The sequence below is a fragment of the Excalfactoria chinensis genome, chromosome 23, assembly GCF_039878825.1.
Source record: "Excalfactoria chinensis isolate bCotChi1 chromosome 23, bCotChi1.hap2, whole genome shotgun sequence".
Lineage (NCBI taxonomy): Eukaryota > Metazoa > Chordata > Aves > Galliformes > Phasianidae > Excalfactoria > Excalfactoria chinensis.
In genome coordinates this window covers 4,121,141-4,146,621 of record NC_092847.1, presented here as the reverse complement: position 1 = coordinate 4,146,621, position 25,481 = coordinate 4,121,141, and the positions used below count along the sequence as shown (strand labels likewise).

General features: G+C 52.8%; 2 protein-coding genes across 2 annotated transcripts; both read right to left on the bottom strand.

Annotated features, from left to right (window-relative positions):
- Positions 1-10,430: 10,430 nt before the first annotated feature.
- Positions 10,431-13,721, bottom strand: OPTC (opticin). The gene is made up of 6 exons (XM_072356151.1): positions 13,027-13,721; positions 12,457-12,601; positions 11,452-11,610; positions 11,152-11,354; positions 10,911-11,006; positions 10,431-10,814 (listed from the first exon to the last, which is right to left on the bottom strand). Exons 1-6 carry the CDS (start codon positions 13,249-13,251, stop codon positions 10,644-10,646), a joined length of 999 nt encoding a protein of 332 aa, XP_072212252.1. The 5' UTR covers positions 13,252-13,721; the 3' UTR covers positions 10,431-10,643.
- Positions 13,722-14,940: 1,219 nt separating this feature from the next.
- On the bottom strand, positions 14,941-25,115 carry PRELP (proline and arginine rich end leucine rich repeat protein). The gene is made up of 3 exons (XM_072356108.1): positions 24,924-25,115; positions 17,606-18,566; positions 14,941-16,779 (listed from the first exon to the last, which is right to left on the bottom strand). The coding sequence occupies exons 2-3, from the start codon at positions 18,549-18,551 to the stop codon at positions 16,601-16,603; spliced, it is 1,125 nt and encodes a 374-aa protein (XP_072212209.1). The 5' UTR covers positions 18,552-18,566; positions 24,924-25,115; the 3' UTR covers positions 14,941-16,600.
- Positions 25,116-25,481: the final 366 nt, after the last annotated feature.

The following is a 25,481-nucleotide window of genomic DNA, read 5'->3' as shown; positions in this document are numbered from 1 at the left end:
TGGCATGTGAGAGTGATGCTGGGAAAAGGGAGGAGAAAGGAGGAAATTGCCGGGGAATTGTCACCATGGGGTTGTCACTGTTGGCAGGGCCGTCTTGCCCCTGGCACCCATAAGAACAAGCCAGGAGAGCATCAGCTGCTCTTGCCCTGCTTTATTTCTCTTCCCCTGTTTTGTTTCTCTTCTCTTTCACAGCCCAGCAAAGACAAACACGTGCATCATTCCCAAATTTCTGGGGCAGTGGGGGATGACTGAGGAAAGGTCACATCACTTAGATCAGTTTTTAAGGATACAGCTCATCAGAGCTGTACAGAGTTGATGAAAAACAGCATTTTGTCCAAAAGGAATTTATGCCAACGTGACTGTCTGGAGCAATAAGGAAGGCATTCTGGATGAACCATTTAGCAAAAGAGGACCAAGAACATTGTGAACAGAAGGAACCTCAAGGGGAGATTTTGGGGAAACCAAAATGTTGAGGCCAGTGATCTTCAGCATCTTTGTCAGTGACAGTGACTGTGGGACTGAATGCACCCCCAGCATGTTCGTGGATGACACGCAGCTGAGTGGTGGAGGAATGGATGCTGTTAGCAGGCCACCAGCACCAAGCCACCACCCCACGCTGCCCTACAGAAGGCTGCAGTGAGGATTCCTGGATTGAGGCTCTGTCCTGAAAAGCTGTGGGTTGAAAATACCAGCACTATTCATAGCTGCCTGAGAGTGAGAATGTCTCATCACTTTGATGGTGCAGAGAGAGGAAGTGCTGTGGGGCAGGGACTGTCACTTCCAGTGTGCATCTAGACCCCTGGAGCAACAACACTGCTGCCAGCAAAACATCAGACCTGAGTTCTGTTGGTGGTTGCAAGCCGACCTCCCAGTAGCACAACTCAAAAGGAAGCACCCGCTGCCCATCTTTCCTTATCCAATATTTCTCCAAATCCCAGCATCCTGAGATGCCACAGGGACCATCAGCTTGTGAACTCTTTGACCCCAGCAGCAAGCAAGCCAGGAAAGCCTCACATACCCATGGAGCAATAACCCCAAAGCATCTGGATTCAGAGGTGCTGTGCTCAATGTGCCCCTCACTCCACCGTTTGAGCAGAACTAAACCAACATTTGTACAACTCTCTTCTCCAGCTCAGCAGCACTTGCATCTGCTCCTGCTTAAAGCACAATTCTCCAAACACCCTGCCTTGTTCCAAAAAGGAAGTAGATGGGGGAAAGGAAGCAATGCTTCCATTTTCTTTTTTTTCTTTTTTTTTTTTTTCTTTTTCTTTTCCTTAGTGGAGGGTTTGTTACTTCTCCCTCTCTCTTTCTGTTCCTCCTCAGCATGGAAACTTTTGCTTCAGCTCACTCTTGTGACTGGAAAAAGAGCCAGTTGGTCACAGCAGAACAAGGGGGCTGTTTCTTCTTTCTTTTTTTATTCCAGAGTTCTTAGGAAAGTGTTTTTGCAGGGAGGCTGCAGGGGAGAGGCAGGAGTGGGGTCTCTGGGGACATCCTTGGCACACACAGGGCAGAAGAAGGAGGAGGGCAGAAATCTGGGTGGTGGTTCAGCTCAGTGGGATCAGGGAGGGCTATGAAAGAGAGAGGAGTGGACTGCTTGGGTACAGACACTGCTAGCAGCAGCTGTTCTATCCCTTGATACCCATCTCAGATCCTTATACTCCTCCACAGTTCTCCTCCCTCACATTTCCCAGCTCTTTCTGCCTTCTGGATTCTTCCCTTGCATCCACCTTGAGGCCTCCAGGCTGCCACGAACCCTGGAAGAACCTGAGCAGAGGCAGGATTTGCAGCAGGATTGCACCACCAGGCTCCTGGCATTCAGTTTCATGTTGACAGAGGGATGTGGGAGATAGAGGTAGCACATCCACCACATCCACCTCTCCTCAGCCTGAGCGACTCATTCCAGGGATTTCTGTCCCCTGTTTGTGACCACTCAGCACATCTCAGAGCCAGCAGCCAGCTCCCTGCTGTGTGCACAGATGCTCTGGCCCCAGGTTCCCTCCTTTGCAGACTCAGAGATAGTGGTGGCAGCAGGAGCTGGCACCAGGGGATGGTGACACATCTGCGTCACGGATGACAATGCGGAGCTGCCGCAGCATTGCTCTTCAGGTCCACTGGGAAACACCCCAGCGACTGCTCCATCCACACCAGGCTGGTGGTGCTGGCAGGAAGGAGGCACGACAGACACTTGGAAAACCCCATTATTTGCCCATTGCAAACTCTGCTCCTCCTTCTGGCTGTATCCCAAGTGCTGAACACCTCTGCCTGACTCTGGTAAGGTGTATCCTCCGTTATCAGGCTCACTTCCAAGCCTTCTAGGGAATGGATGCATTCACCATCCTCCCCACCAGCTCTGCAAGATACAGCCTTGCCCTGGGTGCACTGAGGCTTATAGCAAGTCAGTGCTTTTCCAGCAAGGAGGGAGCAAGTCAGCCTGCTGCTTATCAAATCTAACAGCCAAAGCTGAAAATCAACAGAACACTGCAAAGCCTGTCAGGGCTCAGTGAACCAGCTGAGCAAAATGCCTTCATGCCCACTCCTCTTCCTTCCCCTTCCAGCCACATTAGCATCAAAGGGATTTCCCTGCACAGGGCAGGGTGTCGATTTGCTCCCGTGCTGCATGCTCTGAGCATCACTGGCACAGCTCCCTGCAAAGCATTTGTTAGCACTCAAACCAGAGCTGTGTGAGGAAGGGGGTGGCACAGGGAGCTGAAATAGCTCATGGCTTTTTCCTGCATCCCTCCACAAGCCTTTCCCAGCTGGGAACTGGATATCCCACTGCCAGCCCATCGGGTACTCTCCAGCAGATGCATTTATGTGCTTGCTATAATTTTAGGTTTCCGTTTCCAAAGGAGACATCAAGCTTCAAAGCCACAGAAGTCCATATGGACACCAAAACACTACCCTTCGGCAGCTAAAAGGGCACAGCCCAATTCATGGATTCTTCCATCCCACAGAGCTTAGCAGCAAAGTGGCTCCCAATGCCACATGCCCTGGGCGTTGCTGCACACTCCTGTCCCAGACTAAGCATGGCCACTGGCTCCAGCTCCAGCAATTGCGCCCCTCCCCAGACCACTGCTAGAGTGAAGCTGATATGTGCAGGGCTCCCTGCTCCAGTTCCTTTTGTCCCCAAAGAAAAGAAAGCAGGGAACACACTTGGAGCCTGGAGAAGTTTGCAAACAGTCCAGACACATTCTCCAAATCATTTCCAGCTCTACAGGCATTGAAGCATTTGATTAAAGAGCTGCAGGAGATTTCCAAGCAGATATAATAAAGAGAAAAGCAGGTCAGATTTTGGCTGCTCACCAACACAGTCACTGCTTGCTACATCAAGCTCTGAGCACACAACTGGAGGGATTTTCTCCATCCTGGGTGTCCCAACCTCAATCCCCTCCATGCTGGAAAGGCTTTGGGCACAGCAGAGGGGGCTGATGTGCTCTGGGCACATGGCTTTTCCAGCAGGAAGTCTGGTGAGGAGCTGGCATGGCACACGGGATCATACTGAGCCATACGTCAGTAAAAGAGAATAAAAAATCTTTTTACAAATATATCAATGGTAAGAGGAGAACCAAGGAAAATGTCCACCCCTTACTTGATGCAGCAGGGAATGTGACCACTGCAGTAAAGCATCTGCACCCACCACGGGGAAACGCCTGCAGCAGGGCCAGGGCAACCACAAGCATCCTGTCCCCAAGCGAGGTCAGTGGAACTGCAGCAAAGTAGGGAAAATGGGAGGAAAAATAGCAGAGGAAGAAGCAATTCTGGCCTATGTTCTACCAGCCTTTAAAACTTGATGCCTGGAGATGAAGTAATCTACATACCAGGGAGAAAACACTGGCATTAACCATGCTGAAGCAGGATGCAAAGCAGCATCGAAATGAAAGGGGAGGGAACAGGTCTGGAAGCACAGAGCCCAGGCTGGAAGGAGTTAACCTACCACCGAGATCCTCCCTGACTACTCCAGCGGGATTCCAGCCCCTTTTCAAAAGGGGATTTTGCAATACACTTACATTTCAAACTGAAAAGTAATTTGCAGGCGAGAAATGGATTATGCTCTGCTGAGAAAGTGGTCAAGTGGGGTCTTTTGGTGATTTGGAAAGCTTTCGCATTTTCTTTCCCCTCCACCCCACCCCACCCCCCCAAAAAAAAAAAAAAAAAAAAAAAGTGTTTTAAAACAGAAATGTGTCAAAACTGATGTTTCCCTATAAACATGCTCTATTTCAACAAACCTCTGTTTTTCGAACAAGAACATAATTTGTCTGGAAATTCCCAGCTGGGTCCGGGTAGGGCTGCTCCTTTCCCATGGCAGGTGGTCGAGTACCACCTGTGCAGCATAGATGTTCCCTCCATGTGCTGGTGCCATGTGCTGGCCATGTGGGAATTTCTGAGGCCACCTCTTGACCAGGTGACATTTCGATGGCAGGGAGCATCGCTCCTGCATTCACAGATGCCTCAGCAGAAAAAATAACAGCAACAGCACCATGACCACTCCAACCCTCCCCACTCCTGCTGCTCTATTTTGGGTTTATTTAAGGAAAACTCATACAGTTTTCACTTGAAAAGTGTTTGACATCATTTAGTACTCCCAGCGCAAAAGGCTCCTGCTGCTGAGGCTCTCTTGTCTGCAACCGTGAAACGTGATCAAAACGCAGCAGACAGCCACAGCATTGGAGCTGCAGGTCAATGGGGACAGAATTACATATTGATTTTTTTTCTCTGCGCAGCTGCTTTAATGCTGTCAGCATTCCCCTCCTTCCCAGCCCCCTGAGCTCTCATTCTGCATAAGACCAATGCGCAGGATGGGTTGGGGCAAGAATTTCCCCCACTCGATAACATCAGTCTTCACTTTTCCTTTGAGCTTTGGGGCAGGATTGCCATTCCCTTGGCTGTATCAAGCCCTGTCCCCTCTGCCACATTGAGGACAGGGGACACAAGCAGCATTTGTTTCAGAATACCAATAAGAGATGTTGCAAAGCCAAATTTCCAAGCTGGGGTATGCAAGACATGAGAGCAGCAGAAACAGAGGCTGTGCAGAAGGCTGCAGCCCTGTGCCCGTCACTTGTAGCAAGGATGCTGCAGCTGCAACAGACCAAAGCAGATTCATGCTATTACCATATTAGCAGCCACCCCTCTCCCTCTCGCCCATTTGTTACTCTAATGGGGATTATTATACTTATTACAGTCTCAGCTGCCAATGCTTATTGATTGTGACACCACAGCAAGTTTAATCAGGGATCTAAAACACATTATTATCGGTTCCAAGGGGTCACCAATGTGCAAACATAACCACAATAACAAGGACAAAAATAACCTCCCCCAGGCAGAAAGCTATGCCAGGTGGATGGGAAACCTGCTGGCACAGTGATCGTGCATCCCAGAGCCTGGCAAAGGCTGTTGGCAGAGCCAGGAAGCACAGCTGGATGGGGAGCACCAGAGTGTGTGGCACCACATGCACCTCCACCCCTGTATGCCTCGCTCCCCCCCAAACCTGGTGAGTCACAATTACACAACTGTGGGAGAAGGCTCTCACCACAACAATAATGCCACGGGAATTACACACGCCAGCACATTCAATCAGAAATTACCCACATCCATCTTTACAGAACTTGCCTCTGATCCAGCCCCTCCAGCACAGTGGCAAGCAGCCCCCTGTAGCACCCCCCACCCCACCAGTCACCTGATCTCAATTTAAAGCAGCTCTGTGAGCAAATGTAAAAGAGCTACAGTGAAAGCATGAAAAAAGAGACATGGAAGGCACTGCAGCAGGACGCCTGCAGCCCTTCCTGCACTCCCACTGCCAGCGTTTGTTATCAGTACAACAGGCACAGGGCAGACCGCATTGATCCACCAAGCAATCGGTTACTTGGAAGCACAACCATTATTTTTCTGCATGTCCTCTTGCAAGTTGCAGCAGTGCAGCCATCTGAGTGCCCACCACATAGGAAGGCACAATCCTGACCCCAGAGAAGCTCTCATCCTAATGAGCCCACTGGCACAGCCATCCAATGACCCGCTGGTGCCTCTGCTTCTCCTCCACTCCCTTACCATGAGAGGGAAGCTCTGGGCTGGGGTGGCAGCTACTCCCAAAGTCCTTCAGGTAAGTGCTTCCAGCCCCTGCCTCCTCTGACCCAGCTATTCAGGGAGCCCAGCAGCTCTACACAAAGGCTTTTTCTCTTAAGCAGAGAGGCGAGGGAAAGCAAAACCTCCCCATTCAGCTGAAAGCAACAGGGGAGTGACAGGTATGTAGAGATAATTACTCAAATTGGAATTTGGGGTAATTATGTTCTGCCTTCCTGCAATTTGCCCGGTGGGGAAGCCTTTTCGTAACCCCCGATAAAACAGATTTATCATCAGCTGAACACCAGGTCCTTCCCTGTAATCTCTGAATTCTAACACACATTTCTCTGATCATAAATTAGCGATACTCACAAGCGCTCACTCAGAGCTTGTTCTCTCTTCCCCCTCTCCAGGTTTTCCACATCCCACAGAAACAGAAGAGCCAGGCTCTGGGCTGGTTATTTTAAAAGCCGGCGCTTGCTCAGGCATGCTGGGGGGGAGTGAGGGCTCTCCTCCTCTGCTTATGGTCTGCAGATCCCCCACATCAGCTGCTGCCTCGTGCCCCACAGCCAGCGTAGGGCTTTGGGTTGATAGAAAGACCTAAAGGCAGGAGCAGAGAAGTGGTGAGATGGGGAATGAATGCTCAATGAGGAGAACTATATGCCCTGTGAGGTGCTGGTGCCAGCAGTCTGGGAAAAGCCTGGCTCAAGCAGATGGGAGAGACAATTAATCAGTGCTTTCCTCCATTTCATCATTCCTCTCTGCTAGGATGGTTTGGTGTGCTTGGGTGGGAACAAAGAGTGACCTTGGGAGTCCAAGAGCATCCAAGAGATACTGCTTCAGTGGGAGACAGCCCTTAAATGAGGTCTCAGAGGGGATGGAGTCGAGCTCCACCCCTTCTGGGAGCACAGCTACATCACTCTCACCTGTGCTCCCACAGCTGACCCCATACTTGCCTCAGCTGATTAATCAGAGGTTCAGGCTGTGATTACCAATCTCCCATACACCCCCTTTTTGAGGACACACCAAGCAACTTTTGTCCCCACTGCAAGGAGCAAGGACGTTGTCAATCCTGGATGGAACGGGAACACCAGCTTCTGTGCTGCAGGCTCCAGCATCCTCCAGAGCAGCCACAACTCCTGTGTGATGCAGAGCACAGACCCCCTGCCCTTTGGCCCCATCAGCTCCAGTATCCTTGCAGCCCTTGTCCCAGAGCAGAGATCCCAGAGTGCTTTGCAGGAATTTTGCAGGAATTGGGTTAAGTCGTGTGGGTCCCCCCCAGGGACACGTGCCTCCCCTGAGCATCAGGGCTCCTGCTGACAAGACCTAACGCAACATCGCTAAGAATAGCTGCATCTTGAGCGCATTTCCATCCTGGAGCAGTTCACTGCAATGAGTTCCCCCCAGGCTGGAGGAGGGGAGGCTGGAAGAGCCCCGGGGTGCTCAGGCACTTCCAGATCGGCTGCAAGGAGAGGGCTGGCTTGTCTTAGATCATTTCAGCTCTAAACCCTCAGGATTTGGACAAAAATGTTGTGAAGAGGGGAATAATGCATTCTCTTCTTTCTTTTGCTGTATTTCTCCTCCTCTTTCATCCAGCAATAAAGTGGAAAATAGGGAGAGGAAAAGCCCAAACAATTTGGGTTGGGGAATTATTTATTTATTTATTTATTTATTATCAGTTTCCATTGTTGAGTTTCCCCACAGAGGCCTGGGCAGCTGTCTGCACCCCAGCGGTAATTCATGAGCAGTGATTTTGTCTCCAGAGCCATTGCAGCTCCCATCTAACAAATCCCAGCACTGGGATCCTGCAAAAATAAATTTAAAAATGGATAAAAAAGAGACAGGCCTGGAAGCTGAGAAACAACACAGTGGTGACCAGGTGGCCATTATTAATTAATCTATTAGTATTAGCAAAGTACAACCTCTCAGACCCTAAGGCACCAAAGTGGGATTTCTCCTTATGGGATGCTGTAAGCATACAGGTAGGAAATGAGGCTCTGGCCAGACTGGGGTGGGAATGGGAGGTGGGACAGGTCAGGGTCAATGCCAGGCAATGGAAGCACAGCGATGGCTTTGGTAGGGCTACACGAGTGCTCCAGCCACAAGCTGCACAAACAGACCCTAAACGACTGCACGCACTAAGCACAAATCGGTGCCTTGAGCCAACAGCCAGTTAATGCTATAAATAAAGCTGTTATCATCAAAGCCTCACTCACTGAGTGAGTTGAGCCACAGCACTCCCTCTTCAGCAGCATTTAAGGGTGATTTCTAGCCCGGAGGAGGCCAGGACCTTGTCAGTATCCACACTTCAGTGGCCTTTTTCCCTCCTGCCATTGATACTGCACTTGCTCAATAAACCCACTGGTTACCCAGCCTGGGTGTGGGCTGGGGACTGGGCTGCCACTGTAGGGACACTGATGCTGGCTGGTGGAGACATGGTATGTGTGTTATCTCTGTGACCTTGTCCCACATCACCTGGCTCCCAGGACTGCTGAAAGTCTCTCTCCTTCTCCTCTTGCTTCTGCTCTGGTTCCCATCTCTGCCTCTGGCCCCCAGTCCCTACTGCACTGCCTGGGCAGTGGAGTTCCTAAACAGAAGAAAATGATGGCTGTGTCCCCAGGCAGTACCAAGGGACATGATCAGGCAGAGAAGGGGGAAGGCTGCTCTTCCATGCCTCTATGGCTTTTTCCTCCTTGCTTTGGTGCTTGCTAATGATGCATGGGCAGGGAATGGGAGGAGAGCATGCAGGGGAAGGCAGGATGAAGAAGGAGGGGGTCCATATGGAGAAGTCTCTTCCAAAGAGTGACAAGATGCTGAGCTGGCATGAACCTGGGAGCTCACTGAGACACTGGTTGTTGTAGCCAAGCGATCAATATGTGAAAATCCAGCCCAGCAAGGAAGGTGACCTTGAGCAGCAGAGAGAGACAGTGAGAGGAGAGCAGCATGAATTACATGCAGAGATGTTCTCTGGGCAAGGGAGGACGGACAGAGGGGAGAGAGAGACAGGCAGAACATGAGCCCTGGAGCTCAATGCCCAGCACAGCTCTGCTCCTCCTGCTCCATCCTCATGCCGGTGGGGACATGGTTCCCTGTACACAGCCCCCAGATCAAAAGATCTCAGAAACAGCTGCTTGTGCCACCCATCCCCCCTAAGCAAGGAAGCTCCTGTCCCCCTTCATCTCACCACCTCCAGTAGTGCAGCCTCCACCATTTCCCAGCTGCTTTGAAGCCCCACACCTTTTATCACCTGCTCTGCACACCTGGGCACAGCTCTTTGCTGACCTCTTCTCCAGCTATATGGGCATGCCTGTGAATCTCTCCAAAATGCTGAAACATTCCCAAAAGGAATACAGACAACAGGGATTCAGTTTGCAGTTCGGCGTTCAGGTCAGGCTACTCCAAATACTCTGCCTTGCCATCTAGTGGGATGAACGTGAAGGAGCAGAGTTCGCTTTTGGGGAAAGCTGGGTGACTCCAGGATGACACGACAACAGGGCTAATAAACCCTGGCATTTAGAGCCTGGAAGGAAAGGTTGGAGCGGAACCAGTTTCCTTTCACCAGTTACCAAGGGTCCTGGCTTTTGGATGGACATAGCCTGTGTTAGAGCAGCCCCTCTTTGGGCTTTGCATGGAAACATCCTGTTTGTCACTGTGCCGTGCGAGCAAGGCAGGCTGGAGGCACTAGCGCCCAGCAGTGCTCACAGCGTGCCCATATATGAGAAGCTGAATCTTTTCTCAAGCTGCCTTAGTCTGCCTTCCCAGGCCTGGAGGATGTGGGCTGAGCTCAGTGATTTCAGTTCAGGATTTTGGAGTCTCTGGGGGTGCATCATCTCTCACAGTACGCGTGTTTATTACATGTGTTTAAAAATATAGAGAATGAATACATTACACTTAAAGTATCTCACCACTGGGCAGCACTTTTCAGGTTTGAAGGGTTGGGATGACATGAGATATTTTAACTACATCCAAGTGACTCTTTGCTGCTGCGTGAGGGGACATTTGGCTTCAGGCTTTGGGCTTCAAAGCAGCCCCAAAGTGCAGGGAGCTGCTGCACGCACCCTCCAGGCACAGCTCACATTGGCTCTGTGTCCCAACCGGAGTCAGGTCCTCCATGGACCTGGACACAGCTGAGGGACAGTCTGTTGTTCAGGTCAAAGCATCACCTCCCTGCAGCGGTGCAGCTCCTGGCCTGGAAACCCTTAAAGCAGACCCACATAGGTCTTCCCAACGTCCCCAGGAGGGAGGGAACTGAGGAAGAATTGAGCAGGTCCCCATCCTTGCATCCAGCACAGGTCACAAAGAAGCTGTTGGGCTGGGTGAGAACTTTCCATTGTTCTCACTGTCCAGAAACAAAAACATAGAAAAAAGCACCAAATGCATTTTTAAAGTCTTCATTTTATTACAACTGCCCACAGCCGGCTCTGTTTGCCCCAGAACTGAGTTCACCTATGTGCAGATGCTCAGCTCACCCTAAGGTTAAATATGTCTGCCTTAATCCCATGTTTCCCATGTAACAGTGGGAAACGAGGGAGTACAGGTGGAATGTCAGGGGCTTGGGGATGCTCCCCATCAGGGGTTGATGCTGGGGATCAGAGGAAGCGCCCCGTGGGCAGGCGGGGCAGGCAGAAGTAGGCATTGGGGAAGAGGCTGAGGTTGATGGGGTTGCCATCGAGGCGGATGTCCTCCAGCGCTCTGCGGATGTGGCTCTGGTCTTGGCTATTGCAAAACGTGTCCTCATGCATGGTCTGGATGTTGTTGTTCTGGAAGGGGAGAGAGAGATAAAAATGGGATTTGGCAGTGCAGGGGGTCTCAGAGTGCTCTGTAGATGAGGATTTGCTATGGAAAAGATGTCCCACCTGGAGGTGCAGGGATCGTAGGCTCTCGGGCAGGGGTGCAGGGATGTAGTCCAGCTGGTTGTCGGACAGATGGAGAAACTGCAGCTGCGTGAGGTCCTGCAGGAAAAGATGAGAGGTGAAGCTCCTCACCCCCTGCCCCCAGCACTTGTGCCATCACCCCTTGCCATGGGGTTAAAACCATCCAGATGGGTCTGTGGGTGCATGGCATGTCTCAGTGCACACCACCAACTCCAGCACCTACCTGGAAAGCTTCGGGCCGGAGACCAGCACTGGGGATCCTGTTGAGACGGGCATCCAGCCTGATGATGCTGCGGGGCAGCTCGGGAAGTGCCGTCAGCCTGTTCTCAGGCAGGATGAGCTCCTGCAGGCTGGGGAGGAGACGGAAAGCATCCGCATCTGCCCAGGAGATGGAATTGCTTGTCAAGTCTATTCGCTTCAGTTTCTCTGATGAGAGAGGAGGGAGGGGGTGCGCAGGTCACACATCATCACCTGTCCCTGAAAAGCTGCCCCGGGGCCTGGCCCTTCCCTTGCCCCAACATACTCAGCCCCATGAAATCACCAGCCCGGATGGCGCCGATGCGGTTGAAGCGGGCGTACAGGTAGGTGGTGTCGGGCGGCAGTGGTGGGATGTGCTCCAGGTCGGTGTCGTCGCAGTACACAGAGGTTCTGATGCAGAGGCAGCGCAAGCAGCTGGGGAGGCCTGGAGCACAGAGAGGCAGCTCTGGGCACAGCACAGCATAGCACAGCACGGCACAGCATGGCATGGCACAGCATGGCTCGACATGGCATAGCATGGCACAGCTTGGCTGCTCCATCTCTTGTGAGCACCCCAACCATCAGAGGAAGCACTAGCCAGAGGTGCTGCTAATAAATGAATCTGCTCAGGATCAGGTAGCTCCTATGGGAGAGGGGTTCCCAAGCACAGCAGAGTTGCACATAAGGTTCATTTTGACCTGTTTTGTTTTTTTTCTCACAGAAGGAAATTTGACAAAAGAAAGCAAAAGCAAATAGTTTTGCACTGAGCAAAACACTTTGGATATTCCACTGTGCAAGCAAGTTGGTCCCAGCAAGCTGGGCAGGGGTAGCAGGAGGGGCAACGCTGAGTACTCCCCATGCAGGCTTCCTCTGCTCTCCCCCAGGGACACCAGGCTCTACATCCATTAATGGGAGAGTTCAAAGCAGAAGGCAGCTATTTCCCTCTGCCTCCTCCTTAATTTGTCCCAGTCCAGAATGACAGAAAATGAATAAAGATATTTATCCCTCACTACAGGATTTTAATTGTCGCTAATCTAATTGCTACTCTGTCCAACTCTCACAATGCCTATGCTCATTAAGATGTTGCTGGTGTTTGCTGGAGCTCGTTTCTCAGAAATGTCTCGCTGCAGCACTCCTGCCTGCTGTGTGATAAGGCAAACCCCAGCACCCCTCCTCTCCTTGCTGCACGGGCAGAGCAAATAACTACTGCTGTCTGCTGTTGGAAAAGACTTTGCTCCTGGGCTGTATGGCTGCACTGGATGGAAATGAAACCCTGTCGGTCTGTGCTCACCCTGCACAGTGCCAGGTCCTGGTGGTGCTGGGTGGATGGGATTGGTGGTGGCCAGAGGCTGCAGCTTTGGTGCTGGAGCCGCTGTGCCCAGCTCTGGCAGAGCCTTGCGGTCCTTGGGCCGAGGAGCCAGAGTCCCGACCTCGATCTGCAAAACAGATGGGGCATGAGGGCTAAGCAAGATCTCCCACTCCCTTCTGGGGCCCTAGATAGCTCTCATAAGAAAGCCAGACTCTCCTTCAACAGCTCTCCTGGCTCTTCAGAATCTCCTATTACCCAGAGGGATGCAGACACTTCCTCCTTGTCTTCCTCTGGTTCATCCTGCAGCAATACTCAGCCCAGGCAAGACAGAAGGAAGCAGGAGAAGTATGGGATTGGATAAAGCATTCCCAACAAAAGAAAGCAACAGAAGTGGAAGAACCACATGGCTTGTAGGCTTGTGCAAGGGGCCAAGTCTGTTCTCCAGCCATAGCCCACGAGAACCAGTTGTGGTCCATAGCTCGGAGCCCCTGCCTCCTTCCCCAGGCAGCACCGGGATGAGCCCTTCCCTGCGTGCCCTCCTGTACTCCTCACCTTCGGAGCCAGATCACCGTAGTCGTAGAGCTCCTCATAGTTGTTCAGGTCCATGATGTCCCCATAGCTGTCCAGAGTCACGTCATAGTTGTCCAGATCCAGGTTTTCATAGAGCACAAGGTCAGCTTTTGGCTTCTCCACCTTCTTTCTCTCCTTCTTGGCTGGGACAGCCCAGGTTGCTCCCAAACACAGGCTGGCAATGCCCAACCAGGCCAGAGTCTGCATCCTGTGCCCTAAAGCTATCTACTCTAAGACAGCTGCAAAGTGGTGAAAGCAAAGAGAAGGGCAGGAAGGCAGGATGAGCACACTGGCCCTGCTCTGCAGCCGTGCTAAGGACTGCAGCCTCTGTGGGGGATGAGCTTTTCTTTTCAGCACATTTCACGCTTGGCTGCATGGCTGTGCAGAAGAGGCCCCGAGCAGCCAGGCTGCCCCCACTTTCCCAGCACCAAGGAGGTGATGAGGGGCTCAGGGAACCCCATGCTGTAGCAGCACTCACTCCCAGCATAGCAAGCAGAGCAGTCTGGGGAGAGGGAGCAGGCACAGACCAGGGGGCAGCACCACTCTCACCACCAGAGTGGGGTGGGAGATGTTCCCCCTCCTCTGCTCCACACACCCATGTGTGCAGTGGAGCTGTTGGTTCCCTGCCACCTGCAGTTCCTAGTCCTGCAGCATCCTCTGGATGCTAGAGACGTCCTGTGGGGCTGGGACACTTCAGGATGGGCTGGGTGTGCATACCAGCCCCATTGGCTCCATCAGTACTGGGCAGCTTAGTGTACATGCAGCCACCCACCACTGTGAAAACAGTCTTCTCTCTTGCACACAGATCGCAGCCCACACACTCACCCACCCAAGACGTCATGCCCATCTGCTACTTCTTGCTGGCAGGCAGGGACACCCTTGCAGTGGGGACCATCCTTGTCCAAGCACCCACAGCCTCAGCACACACCACTCCCATGCACGTTCCTGCCTTCTCAAGGCAGCCCCAGCCCCCTAGGCACACTGTGGAGCAAAGGGCGGCCTCTAATCCCCATTAAGCCCCTCATTAGGCGGCTCAGCAGCCACAATGATGGAGGCGATGTGGCAGCTCAGGGGCACCACGGCTCTGCCCCCCTCGTTTCTGTGGTGCTGTGTTCCTCATCTGGAGAGGCACCCACCCCAAACTGCGTGATTCACATGCCCATCACAAAGCACAGGTTTTATTCTACAGCAGAAAAACAGGAGAGCTTGCTGCCTGCTCTGCACGGCGCGTGCACAAATACCTGTGCATGCCCCACGCCAAAGCCCATGCGTTCCCATCCACACCCACACCCACCCTCCCTCTCTGCTCATGATTCATGTGGGGAGAGCAGCAGCGAAAGGAGATACTGAATCTGCAGTGATAGGCAGAAGGATAAATTGCTACCCACACTCATTCTGCTCGCATGAAAACAAGCATGCAACCTGCACAACCACAGTGCTAGGGGTCCAGGTTTATTGCAGTGGGTTGGAGATGCTTTCCCTATATGTCCCAAAGTCCACCTGTGCTGCCTGAAGGGGCAAACTCACCCTAAGGACATTTGTCCAGATTTCCTGGGAGCACCAAAGTGAAGTGGGGCAGCTCATCTCCAGTTTGGGACAACCCACCCCAATGCAGTGTGTGCAGCCATGCAGGGATGACAACACCACCCATCATCTGCATGCACAGCCCTGGGAGCTGCAGTCAAAGTTGGGCACTCCTAATTAGCAGGTCAGTTCATTAGGCCAGGCTCATGCTCCAGAAACCTGACCAGCACAGGTAGAGGAAAGCCCTGGGTGAACCCCAGACAAGCTCCGGCATTTTGGAGGGCTGCCCCCTGCTCCCAAATGAAGCTGCTTCCCATGCAACAAAGAAGATGCAGAGAGGCAGATCCAACCACAGCTCCAGGTCCCTTGTGAATCACTTTATTTTCACTGCTGTGGAGAGTAGGAGTGAAAATACCATTAAGTTGAAATCAGTTGAGAACTACATATGTCTCTAGATATATCTGTACAGTCTACCAGTATATATACACATTATATATAAATATACACATAGGATCTCCAGGTTTAAGGTTGAAACCTGTCGAACCCAACAAAGCCCATTGGAGGAAGATTTGGAGACACTCACGTTACTAAAAAAATCCTGAATATCGTGGTAGTCTGCTGATCCTTCCTATCTCTGGTGCATGCAGGGCATCTGCAGGGAGCATCCCCACTCCATCCTGGGGAGTGGGACGCAGTGCCTGTCCATGCCCACCCCAGAGAAGGGTCACTCTGGGGGCTGAATACCAAGGCTTGTTTCTTTGGTTTATTCCTTTACATTTGTTTTTGACTGTGTTTATTTTATTATTTTTTTTTTTTCTCCTCAAACCTAAATCTTGAGAATTAGGAAGGAAAAAAGGAAGAAAAAAAAAAAAAAAAAGAAAAAGAAAAAAAGAAAAACCAGACGTGTCTTCGGTCCAAGAAAGCGACAGAATGGAACCTGCAGGAGGTGGGGCACAGGGAGTAGGGGAGAGCAGGGCGGGGGGTGGCGCGGAGGTCACCCAGGCAGCAGAACCCAAACGTTCTCCACGTCTGTGCCTCAGCACGGGGGCGGCGGGATGCGGGAGGTGGCGGGGCCGGGGTTGAACTCGGGGTAGGGGTGCAGAGCACACGGAGTGTGTTGCAACCCCGTAGGAAGGACCATCCCCCGCCACCATCTCCTGCCCGATTGCCCTCAGACATGCTGCCCCGAGAGCAAGGCTACGCTGCAGCGGGAGGATGGAGTCCCGGACCCGGGCCGTGGCTGCGGCCACGAGGTGTCGTTGCCGGCTCTGCCCGGCGGTTCCAGCCCGCTCCCCGCGCACCGAACCGGGCGGCGGCCGCGGGACCTCGAGGGAAAGTCCTGGGGTCGGGCTGGGACCCGGAGCATCGCTCCGCCGCGGTTGGTTGGATGTGACCGCAGGACCCGCTTGGACTGATGGGAGGTGGTGCGGGAACGGAGGGCTGAGCTTCCCAAAGCAGGGAGTCAGCTCCAGAGCTTGCTGCCGCCCCGAGCGCAGGGATGCAGGTGTCCCCAGATAGGCCAGCCTCGGGTTTCTGGCTTTGTTGGTTGTTTAGGTTTGGTGTTTGTGCAGATTACGGCTGCTCTGAGCTGAAATAGCTCCGTCACAGGGCTGTGTGATTGCTGTCCAGCAGCACCACTAGCTCCTGTGCCATCCCTTCCCCAAACAGCCCCCCTATCAGCTCCATCAGGACATGCTTTGGATAGGACCGAGTCCAACCCTCTCAAAACTCTGCCAGGTCCAGGGGAGAGATGGAGCCAGCTCCAGTGCTGGCCAACGGTCAAGCAGGGGCTGGGGGGGCGTGGGCAGACTGATGCTGGGACATGGGATAGCTGCTGCAATGTTGCAGACAACCCCCGGGGACACAGAAGCCACTTCAAGGGAGGAAAGGAGGGGGAGGGGGCGACATGAGGGGAACAGAGAGGTTAGGGGGTGAGAAAGGGAAGAGGGAAGTAAAGAGGGTCCCGAGTGTCAAACACTGATGTGGTTTGAGTCTTTGTGCAAAGCCAAGTCCTAGGAGATGCACGCAGGGGCTAGAAAACCACGGACTGCAGGAGGCGGAAGCACATCATCAGGTCCAAGGGAATGGGGGGCTTCAGGAGGTTCCCGTCCAGCCGCAGGTACCGGAGCCGGGGCACACTGTCCAGGTCAGAGGGGGAGAAATCCTGGACGGACATCAGTGAGGTGGGGCAGATCTGCGTCCCATTGATTTCTGCAGGGAGAGAAGAAGGACAAGGATTAGAGGTTATGAGGAGAAGGAAGGCAGAAGGGGATGCTAGAGACCCCCTTCTCCCCCCTTCCCCCCCAATTCATTTGTCCCTATCTTCATAGTGTCACCGTCAGAGAGGGTTTCTGGCAAGAGTGCTGCATTCTTGCTCCCCTGCAGATAGCAAGGACAGCGGGTCGCTGGACCTCTAAAAGCAGAAACATCTGGCTTGACCAGGAATGCTTCTCTGTCTTCTTCTCTAACGAGCTGGCTGTGTTTATACACTTCACAGGCCAGCACCATGAAGCTTTGCCTGGAGCAGTGTGAAACTGCCCTGGTTGGTTTGCCAAGACAACCTCCATCAAGGCCCTGTTCTTCTTATTCCTTCCTCTGTGAGGCTATGCTTGAGAGCTAATCTGGGTTATTTCTAATAATCTTGACTGTGTATTTGGCACCAGTTCTTAAAATATGTGCACAGACACTCCTTTCTGAATAGCCCTATCTCTGAGCCCTGCTGGGGAAGTAACTGTTTCAATGACAGGTATCCACTAAGAAGGTCTGTCTATGGCAACAAACAAGAAAAGCCTTGCAGCTCCAAGGGTTATTCAGCCCTGCTCCTCTGCTGCTACCCTCATCATTAGGTCATCCTTCAACTTGTACAAACCCACCTTCATCTGCCAACTGTAAAATCTGAGCTCATCTCACCACTGCATCCCCCCCCCTTTGAAAGGTTCACAGGCAGATGGGTGAAAATGCCCTTTTGAACAAAATGCTTGCCATCTCTCAACCTATCTGCTTCCCAAATCTCTCCCAGCTAGCCAACGTGACTCACTTTCAATGGAGTTGTTGTTCAGGTAGAGGTGCTCCAGCTTGGAGCTGATGAAAGGGACGTTGGTGAGCTTGTTGTGGGCTAGGTGCAACACCAGCAGGTTGGTGAGGTTGAAGGAGTTCTTGGGGAGCCCCTTGTCAGAGATCTGGTTGTAGTTGAGCCGGATGAATGCCAGGTTGGGAAACTCCTTGAAGTAGTCACTGGGGATGTCCTCGATGTTGTTCCTGTCCAGGAAGAGCTGGTGGATGGCACTGGGCACCCCAGGTGGCATTTTCCTCAGAATATTGTGGGCAAGGTTGAGTTGCATGAGGTTCTTGAGTCCTTTGAAGGTGTTTTTGTTGAAGACTCCATCACTGAGCTTGTTGTGGTGCAGATCCAAGAGGACCAGGTTCTCCAGCTTATTGAAGACCCCGGCAGGGATCTTGGAAATCTGATTCCTGCTCAGGCGCAGCTGCTCCAGGTTGGGCGGCAGGAAAGCAGGCACCTCCTTCAGCTGGTTCTTCTCCATGTAGAGGAAGATGAGGTTTTCCAGCTTCTCCAGGACCCGCCTGTCCACTTTCCGGATGCGATTGTTGTCGAGGTTGACCCATTTCAGCCCCGTGGCATTCCTGAAGGACTCCTCCGGGAGGTCATCAATGAAGTTGTTCTGGAGGTAGAGGTAGTGGATGCGGGATGGGATGATGGGAACCTTCCGTAGGTTGCGGCTGTCACAGTAGAGGGCAGAGGGGAAGTCTGGGGGACAGTAGCATTCTCGGGGGCAGTCGGGGAAGATGGAGGGTGGGCCAGGTGGCAGGGGTGGGGGAAGCTCAGTGGGCTCCACAGGTTCAACAGGCTCGATGGGCTCAGGAGGCGGGCGGGTGGGTTTCCGTGGAGGCTTCCTCCGCTGCCCGCTCACCTCTGAGATCAGCACAAGAACAAGTGGGAGAAGCAAGCTAAAGGCCAACTTCATGGTCCAGATGTTTGCCTGAGCAAGACAACAAGGAGAGGTGAATTAGGAAGAATCATGGAATCGTAAAATGGCCTGTGTTAAAAGGGACCACAACGATCATCCAGTTCCAACCCCCTGCTACGTGCAGGGTTGCCAACCACCAGACCAGACTGCCCAGAGCCACATCCAGCCTGACCTTGAACACCTCCAGGAATCGAGCATCCATAACCTTCTTGGGCAACCTGTTCCAATGCATCACAACCCTCTGTTTGAAGAGACCAGTTTAGGTTCTGCATCATCTTCCATCACCACAGCCTCTGGCAGCAGTAGTTACTCCACTGCTCTGCCAGTAACCTGCTATTTTTTCTCCTTCCCTCTGGCAGTTATCTTTACATCCAATCCCTTTCCCAAGCATGAGTTCACTGAGATTTCCTCTGGCTCAGCTTTATCCTATTGGGGTTGGGTTTTTTTTTTTTCCAGTTTCTTTTGGGTTTGGGGTAGACTTGTTTGTTTGTTTGTTTGCTTTTCTTTTGGTGTTTTTGTTTGTTTCTTTGTTTTGTTTTTTGAGTTTTGTTTTGTTTTTTGTTGGTTTATTTTTACTTTTTTGGCTTTTCAAAGAACAAAGCACAGCTGAAAGAAAAGTCACCTACATGCAAGGCACAGAACTGAGATCAAGGCAACTCTACTCATTTCACATTAGGGGGAAAGAGAGCTACGCAAGGGTCCTAGAACTTGCAAGGAAAATGGGCAAGAATTCTGGCAAAAAACAAAATGAGCGGTTATAAAGACAGGCAGGAAGAGCAGAAATCCCCTGACCAGTGGGGAGGTGAGCAGGAGGGCCAGGAGGGGACATTTTCTTGCTCTGAACAGCAGGATCCCTTCAGCTTCAATAAGCAGCATCTCCAGTGGTGGGCAGACATCCCCAGTGCGGGTTGGGAGCTTCACTGCACCCCTCTTTCAGAAGAATGGATTGCCCTTTCAGAGGCCTTGATGGATTAGGATTAATTTTGCTCTTGAGCCAAAAAATCAATGATTCAGCAACAAATTGGCTGAGCAACAGCATCAGGAGGCCCACAGCAGCTAGCATAGCAATGAAGATGGATAGTGTTGTGCTTCAGGGACCAGGATTTAATGCAGGACAGCCCATTTCCAAGGCTGTGTGATAAAAAAAAGGACATTTGCAAGATTACACATGGGCAATACTGAAGGTATTCTGCCATATGCTTCCCTATGCTGCCCAAATAACTGATCCATCACCTCCAGCCCCACTGCAGGGTGCTAGGCTGGGATGGTAATTCAGGGGGAGTGCAGTAGCAGTGGGAGATCTAAAGAGTCTCCGATTGTCCCTAGCCCTTGGGAGCCCCTCCTGGACACCAGCCCAACAGATCACATCCCCCACTTCTCCCTCTCAACCACATCCTGATTTCTGTGGTCATTACTAAGCCCACGGAGCCTTTCTGTCCCATCATTGTTGCCTGGAACAGCAGCAGCAACCTTTCTTGCAAGATTTTTGCTGGGTGCTTTCCAGCTGACAGCTTGGAGGATGCAGGAATCCAGCTCTTTGCAGATGAGCTCCCCAGAAAGCCCGGTGCAGAAGGTGCTTTGGATGCTCCCCAGGCCAGCTGGAGCAGACCAGGTTCTGTGCTTTCTGTGCAGGCAGAAGACACCTGGGAGTGTTTGTCAGGCTTCTACCAGTGGCATTTGGCACTCCAGTGAGAATGGAGCCTGTGTGGATGAACAGCAAAGCAGATGGAGGAGCTGGGCAGAACTGGGATGGGAAGGGGAACCAAGCAGGGGGAGACAGGGTGGGGAGGAAGAAGAGACAGAGTGGAGAATGGATCTCCCAAGCTAACAGAGCAGATGCCATGAGAGACATCACAGCTGGGATGGCAGCATGGAGCAGGAGGCTTTGGTGATGCTGGAGCTCAAATCAGGCTGCCTCAAGTGAAAGCAGCACCCATCTCTCCCTCCCCTCATCACCCCCCCCCCCCCCCCCCCACCGCCCCCCACCTCCCGGTTGCCTTTTTGCCTTTTCCTGGCATGGAAATGCCTGCCTGGGTCCCCTCCGGCATAACAACCCCCTTTCTATTCCAACTTTGGTGGGTGCTGCTTCCAGCCCCTGGAGCTGTGCCAGCCCTACTCCCTTTGAAGCAATCCCATGCATTCCTGGGGCTCACAGTAATTGACATTCTCCTTGAAAAAACCCTGTTCCCACCCCCCGCCCTCCCCCAGCCTGTGTTACTTTCCTTTTTGTCTCACTCTGCTCCCATCTGGCTCTGTTTAACCCTATAAGGCTCCCATGCCTGCTGTTTTCAATCAGACCTCTGGCATCTTGCTGGGGGGAAGGGAGGAACAGAGAAAGAGCAACACTGCCAGATATTCAGCTCAGCACTATTGCAGTCAGTCCCTTTTGGGGATGTACGTGCATGCTTCTGTGTTGCTGGAGGACAGATTCGACAGCAGGCCATGGAGTACAGACAAATTCTCAATACACAGGCCCCTCCCTGGCCCCACAGCATCCCACTCCTCTCCCAACCACGTTCCCCTTTGCATGCCCTCACCCCCCACTTTATCCCAAACTTTTCCACAGGCTTTTGCATCAGCTCCATAACTCAGTTCTGGATTTTCACACCCACAAAGCCTGGAGGAGCTGGGGGGGATCTGACGCCTGCTTTTGGCTGGTGATGGAAGGAGGAGGTTGCTGGGATGCAGCACGTTGTGGTGCAGCCATTCAGCTCCTCCTTGTCACAAGGCACAGCTCTGTTTGGGGCAACATCACCATGAGGGGCAAGGATGGGGTTGCACCATCACAACATCGGGCTTGGGAGCTGGGTCAGCTCTCAGCCCATTCAGAAAACACCAGGCACATGTGTGCTGTCACACGCATAGCTGTGCTGTCCCCTCTACATGAGGCTCCATCACTGCAGGTGTCGAGGGACTCTGCTCATAGCAGAAATAGTGTCTGAATCAGAAATTCAGACCCAAGAGAGACAGCGTCATGCACCACAAGTGCAGAAGGAAAGTGTCAGCAGGCATATGCAAACCCTCCTATCCGTTGTACCGCCTGCAACCTGCAGCCATATCCCTGTGGTGGTGGGACTGCAGCCAGTCTGCTCAGCACTTCCATCCCATGCACAGAAAGTAGCACTCACTCTCCTGCAATCTGCAGACAGCAGCTCACGGCCTGTGGCACCCATGTTCAGAAAAACATTAGCAACCAGGCTTTTTGCAACAAGTCCAAGGCTGCCACGAGATTTACAGTTGCCTCCAGCACTATGGGAGGTTCAAAGCTGGCTCTCCCTGGACCATCAGCAGTCTGTTCTTTGTTGACATGCTACCACTGAATTTACTGACATGAATGCAAGAAATAAATTTCAAAATCCCATACCCTGATCCTGCATGAGCACTGGCTGCTGAATCTGTGGCATAGTATCTGCTCTGAATATGCCTTCATTCCACCTTCCCCTTCGCTCTCTGATGAACAGGTCCTGGATACCCCCTAGGAATCCCTGCAGTTGAAATAGAGTTAAACCATGAAGCATTGAATGCCTTCAGGAAACCAACTGCTCATTGCAGAGGGAAGCCCCATTTCATGGGCAGTTTTATCAGTCTGAGCACCTCTTGAGCGGAGCTGAGTGTCTTGGCCTCGGTGCAAGACCAGCATCTCCTACAAGACCCTGGTTGGGGTTACAACAAAGCCTCCAACAAATGCCAGCCCAGAGCTTTTCCCAAGAACAGACATCTGCGCATTCGCTCATCCCATTACAATCAACAAAAATTCAGCGCAACAGCCAGAAATTCCATCCCCAATCAACACTGATGTTTGCTTTCCAAATAGTTTACCTTTGGTGCATCTCACCAGCCCAATGCTCCCAAGAAGTGCTTGCTAGTAGCACAGCAGCTGGTGCAGGAATCACAGCCTTTGTGAGGGAGCTTTGAAAAGGTTGTTGGGGGATTTTTGGCAGGCAGAAGTCACATCACTCTCTCTCGGGTGCCTCCTGTCCTCCCAGCTGCCTCCTGGAGCAGCTGGGTATACAGGGAGCAGCAGCAAGCTCTGGACAGATGTTTCTGGGACCCCTCCTCCTGTGAGGGGCCAGGAGGAATGAAGGGAGCCTTTGTCTTTAGGGAGGTGAGGACGAAGACTTGATTGCTGCACCAGGGACTCCTTCCAGTCCATTGCCCATAGCCCCACTCCCTTCACAGTTTTCCCACTGCTGCCTCCATCTCTCATTTCATCTCCACTCCCCAGGCTGGAAAATACCCCCGGTTTCCCTGGGAACCTACAGCAGCACAAGAAATGTGGCTTAAAAATAGCCAAAAGGAGCCAGTAAACCTCCCCTATTGGTCTTCCTCCACCTCCAGTCTCTGTAACAGCCCATTAGCTCTCCACAAGGCTCTGGGTCTGATCAGCTTTAACCAAAACAGGGGGTTCTTTATCCAGCAGTGCCGCAGTGCTGGGACTGCTGGAAAACCACAAGACGCAGTGCCAGGCTGTCCTCTGAGGGGAGGCAGACATGCTGCCACCCGCACGTTCCCGAGGTGCCTGGGGAGCAGAGCAGAGCAGTGACACAACAACCACCCTGCTTGCCCTTTCCCAGCAATGTCCCAGCCAAAAGACAAGCTGTGGGTTGCTGGTCCATCTGGGGTCAGTGCTGCATTTCTTCTCATGTGACCATGCAGGACATGGGTGTCCCAGGGGACCCACTGCAGTCCGGCTGGAGAGCAGCTCAAACATGAGCATGGGCTCAAACAAGCAATGCCTGTGGGCTCAACTTGAGGACTGCGCAACGTGGGGATGGCAATGCCCAGCCTGTGTGCTCCCACATGCCAGTAGTGTTCCCCCCGCTGTGTCACAGTTACCAGACTCATTGCAAAAAGCTCGTTGTGTTTGCCACCTCTTTCCCCCGGGGTGGTCTGTGGTAAGGCAGAGCAGGCAGTGAGCACCACTGCTGCCTCCTCCATCTCAGCAATTCCTCCTTCCTCCTCCTCCTCCTTCCCCCACACTGCATGCCCTGGGGCTGCTCCTGGCTCAGCCCACACACCTCCATGCTGCAACCACCAAAGCAAACCCCCATGCACACCCCACTCCCCCTCCCAGCAGATGCACCATGCCATCTCCACTTTTACAAAAGGTTGAGAAACACTCTCAGATGCTTTGTCACCTCCTTCCACCTCATCCCTTCCTCTCAGACTCTTCCCAAGGCGGAGCAGACCTCCCACAGCCGTACTTTCCTCCCTCCTACTGGGAGCATCCCATCCATTGCCCTGCAACACAAAGGGGCACCCAGGATCCGACGCGCTCCCAGGCTACGGGATGCTGCAGCCCAGCACCACATAAGGCAGCCTACAGCTCCTAGGAAAGTTTCCAAGCCCTCACATGCTGCGTGCTTTGCATTCGGCTGCCAAGAGGATGAATTTCTGTTTTTCATCTTATTTATTTCTTTTCCTAAAAGCATCCAGCTCTCAAAAAGGCAAAGAAGGGCAGGTTTGGTGTAAAAGTGAATCTCTTCTGCACACCAAAAACTTTTTTCCAGGATTTAAGTGAGCATCCCTGCCCTGTTGCTTCCTCCCTTTGCCTGCTAAAGCAGGCACAAAGAGCCGGCTGTGAGCCAAGCTGCTCCATCTAATGGGGTGGCAAAGTGTACCCTGGGAGTGAGCAGTGTGTTCCAGGTATAACTTTGCCTGTATGGTAGGAAAGCTCTACCACCGTGCACAAAAGGGTGCTGAAAACTGCTCCTGAGGCAGCCAGGCTGCCCCATCACATTTCTCTCCCAACCTCCTCCTGCAGAAGCAGCACCCTGCAGAACTCCCCCCCGCCCCATTCCCTGCAAACCCAGAAACTCAGTGACCTGGTGCCCACAGCGCACAGAGTGATGGATGTTCCCTGGGGGCAGTCCCAACTCCAGAGGAGTGTGCTCTCCTCTCAGCCTCTCACCCTCCCTGCACACCTTCCAGACTGCTTTCCTAGGCAGGGATTGCCCTGGGCACGGCTTGGCTGAGCAGCTCCCTGTTCACCCCCAGCACTTCTACCCAGCTGGAGGTCTGAACCTGAGTGTGGTTGGGAGCCACCACAGAAAGCACCTGGCCGCAGGCACAATGCTGTCACACACGGGACTTAGTTCTGTTTTCAGCCCCCTCCACCCCCAACCTGCACCACACTGAGCAAAACTCTTGCATAAACAGAGCGAAGTGAAGGAAAAAGAGACTCCAGATGCTGAAGAAAAAAAATAGAGAGAGAGAGAGAGAGAGAGAAAGAAGGAACAGCGAATGCTGCTGCTGTGCATGTAAGAGACGCTGGAGAGGGCAGGAGCATCGTGGACCACTGCAGCGTCCAGGCTGGGACATCAGGCAAGGCGAGGTGAGCCTCGGGGGAAGCGCCTGCCCACCGCTTACCTGCGTGCACCTCTCCCTCCTCCTGCCTCTTATTAATCCCCAATGCAGTTTCCCTCTGGCCGCCTCCCTCCTCCTCCTCCTCCTCCTCTCCACGAGCGAGTGCCGGCTGAGCGCGCGGCGCTGCGCGGGGGTTTTGTTCCTGGGAACCGCGGGCGCGGGGTGGGTGGGAGCGCGGGAGGCGGAGGGCTGGGATGGAGGCAAGATGACAACAATAACGTCTTTATCTGGCAGCCAAGAGCTGCGGGCTCCGCACACATGGCCTGCCTGCCGGAGGGCTGGCGTTTAATAACAATTCCTTCTGCTGCGGAGGCTGCTCAGAGACCGTGTTTAAAAACAAAGCTAATTAATAATTTCAATAAGCCCTTCCCTTGCCACGGCCCCTGCTCCAGGAGCATGCAGTTGGGCTGGTGTTTTCCAGCTACGCTTCTGATTGCAGAGGCAGCCCGGAGCGCAGGGGCTCTGCATGTGCCACCCATCCCCAGAGCTGTCCCATGCGGGGCAGTGACACAGCACAGGGACACGCAGTTGCCCTCAGTCCTGCGGAAGGGAACCAGCCCT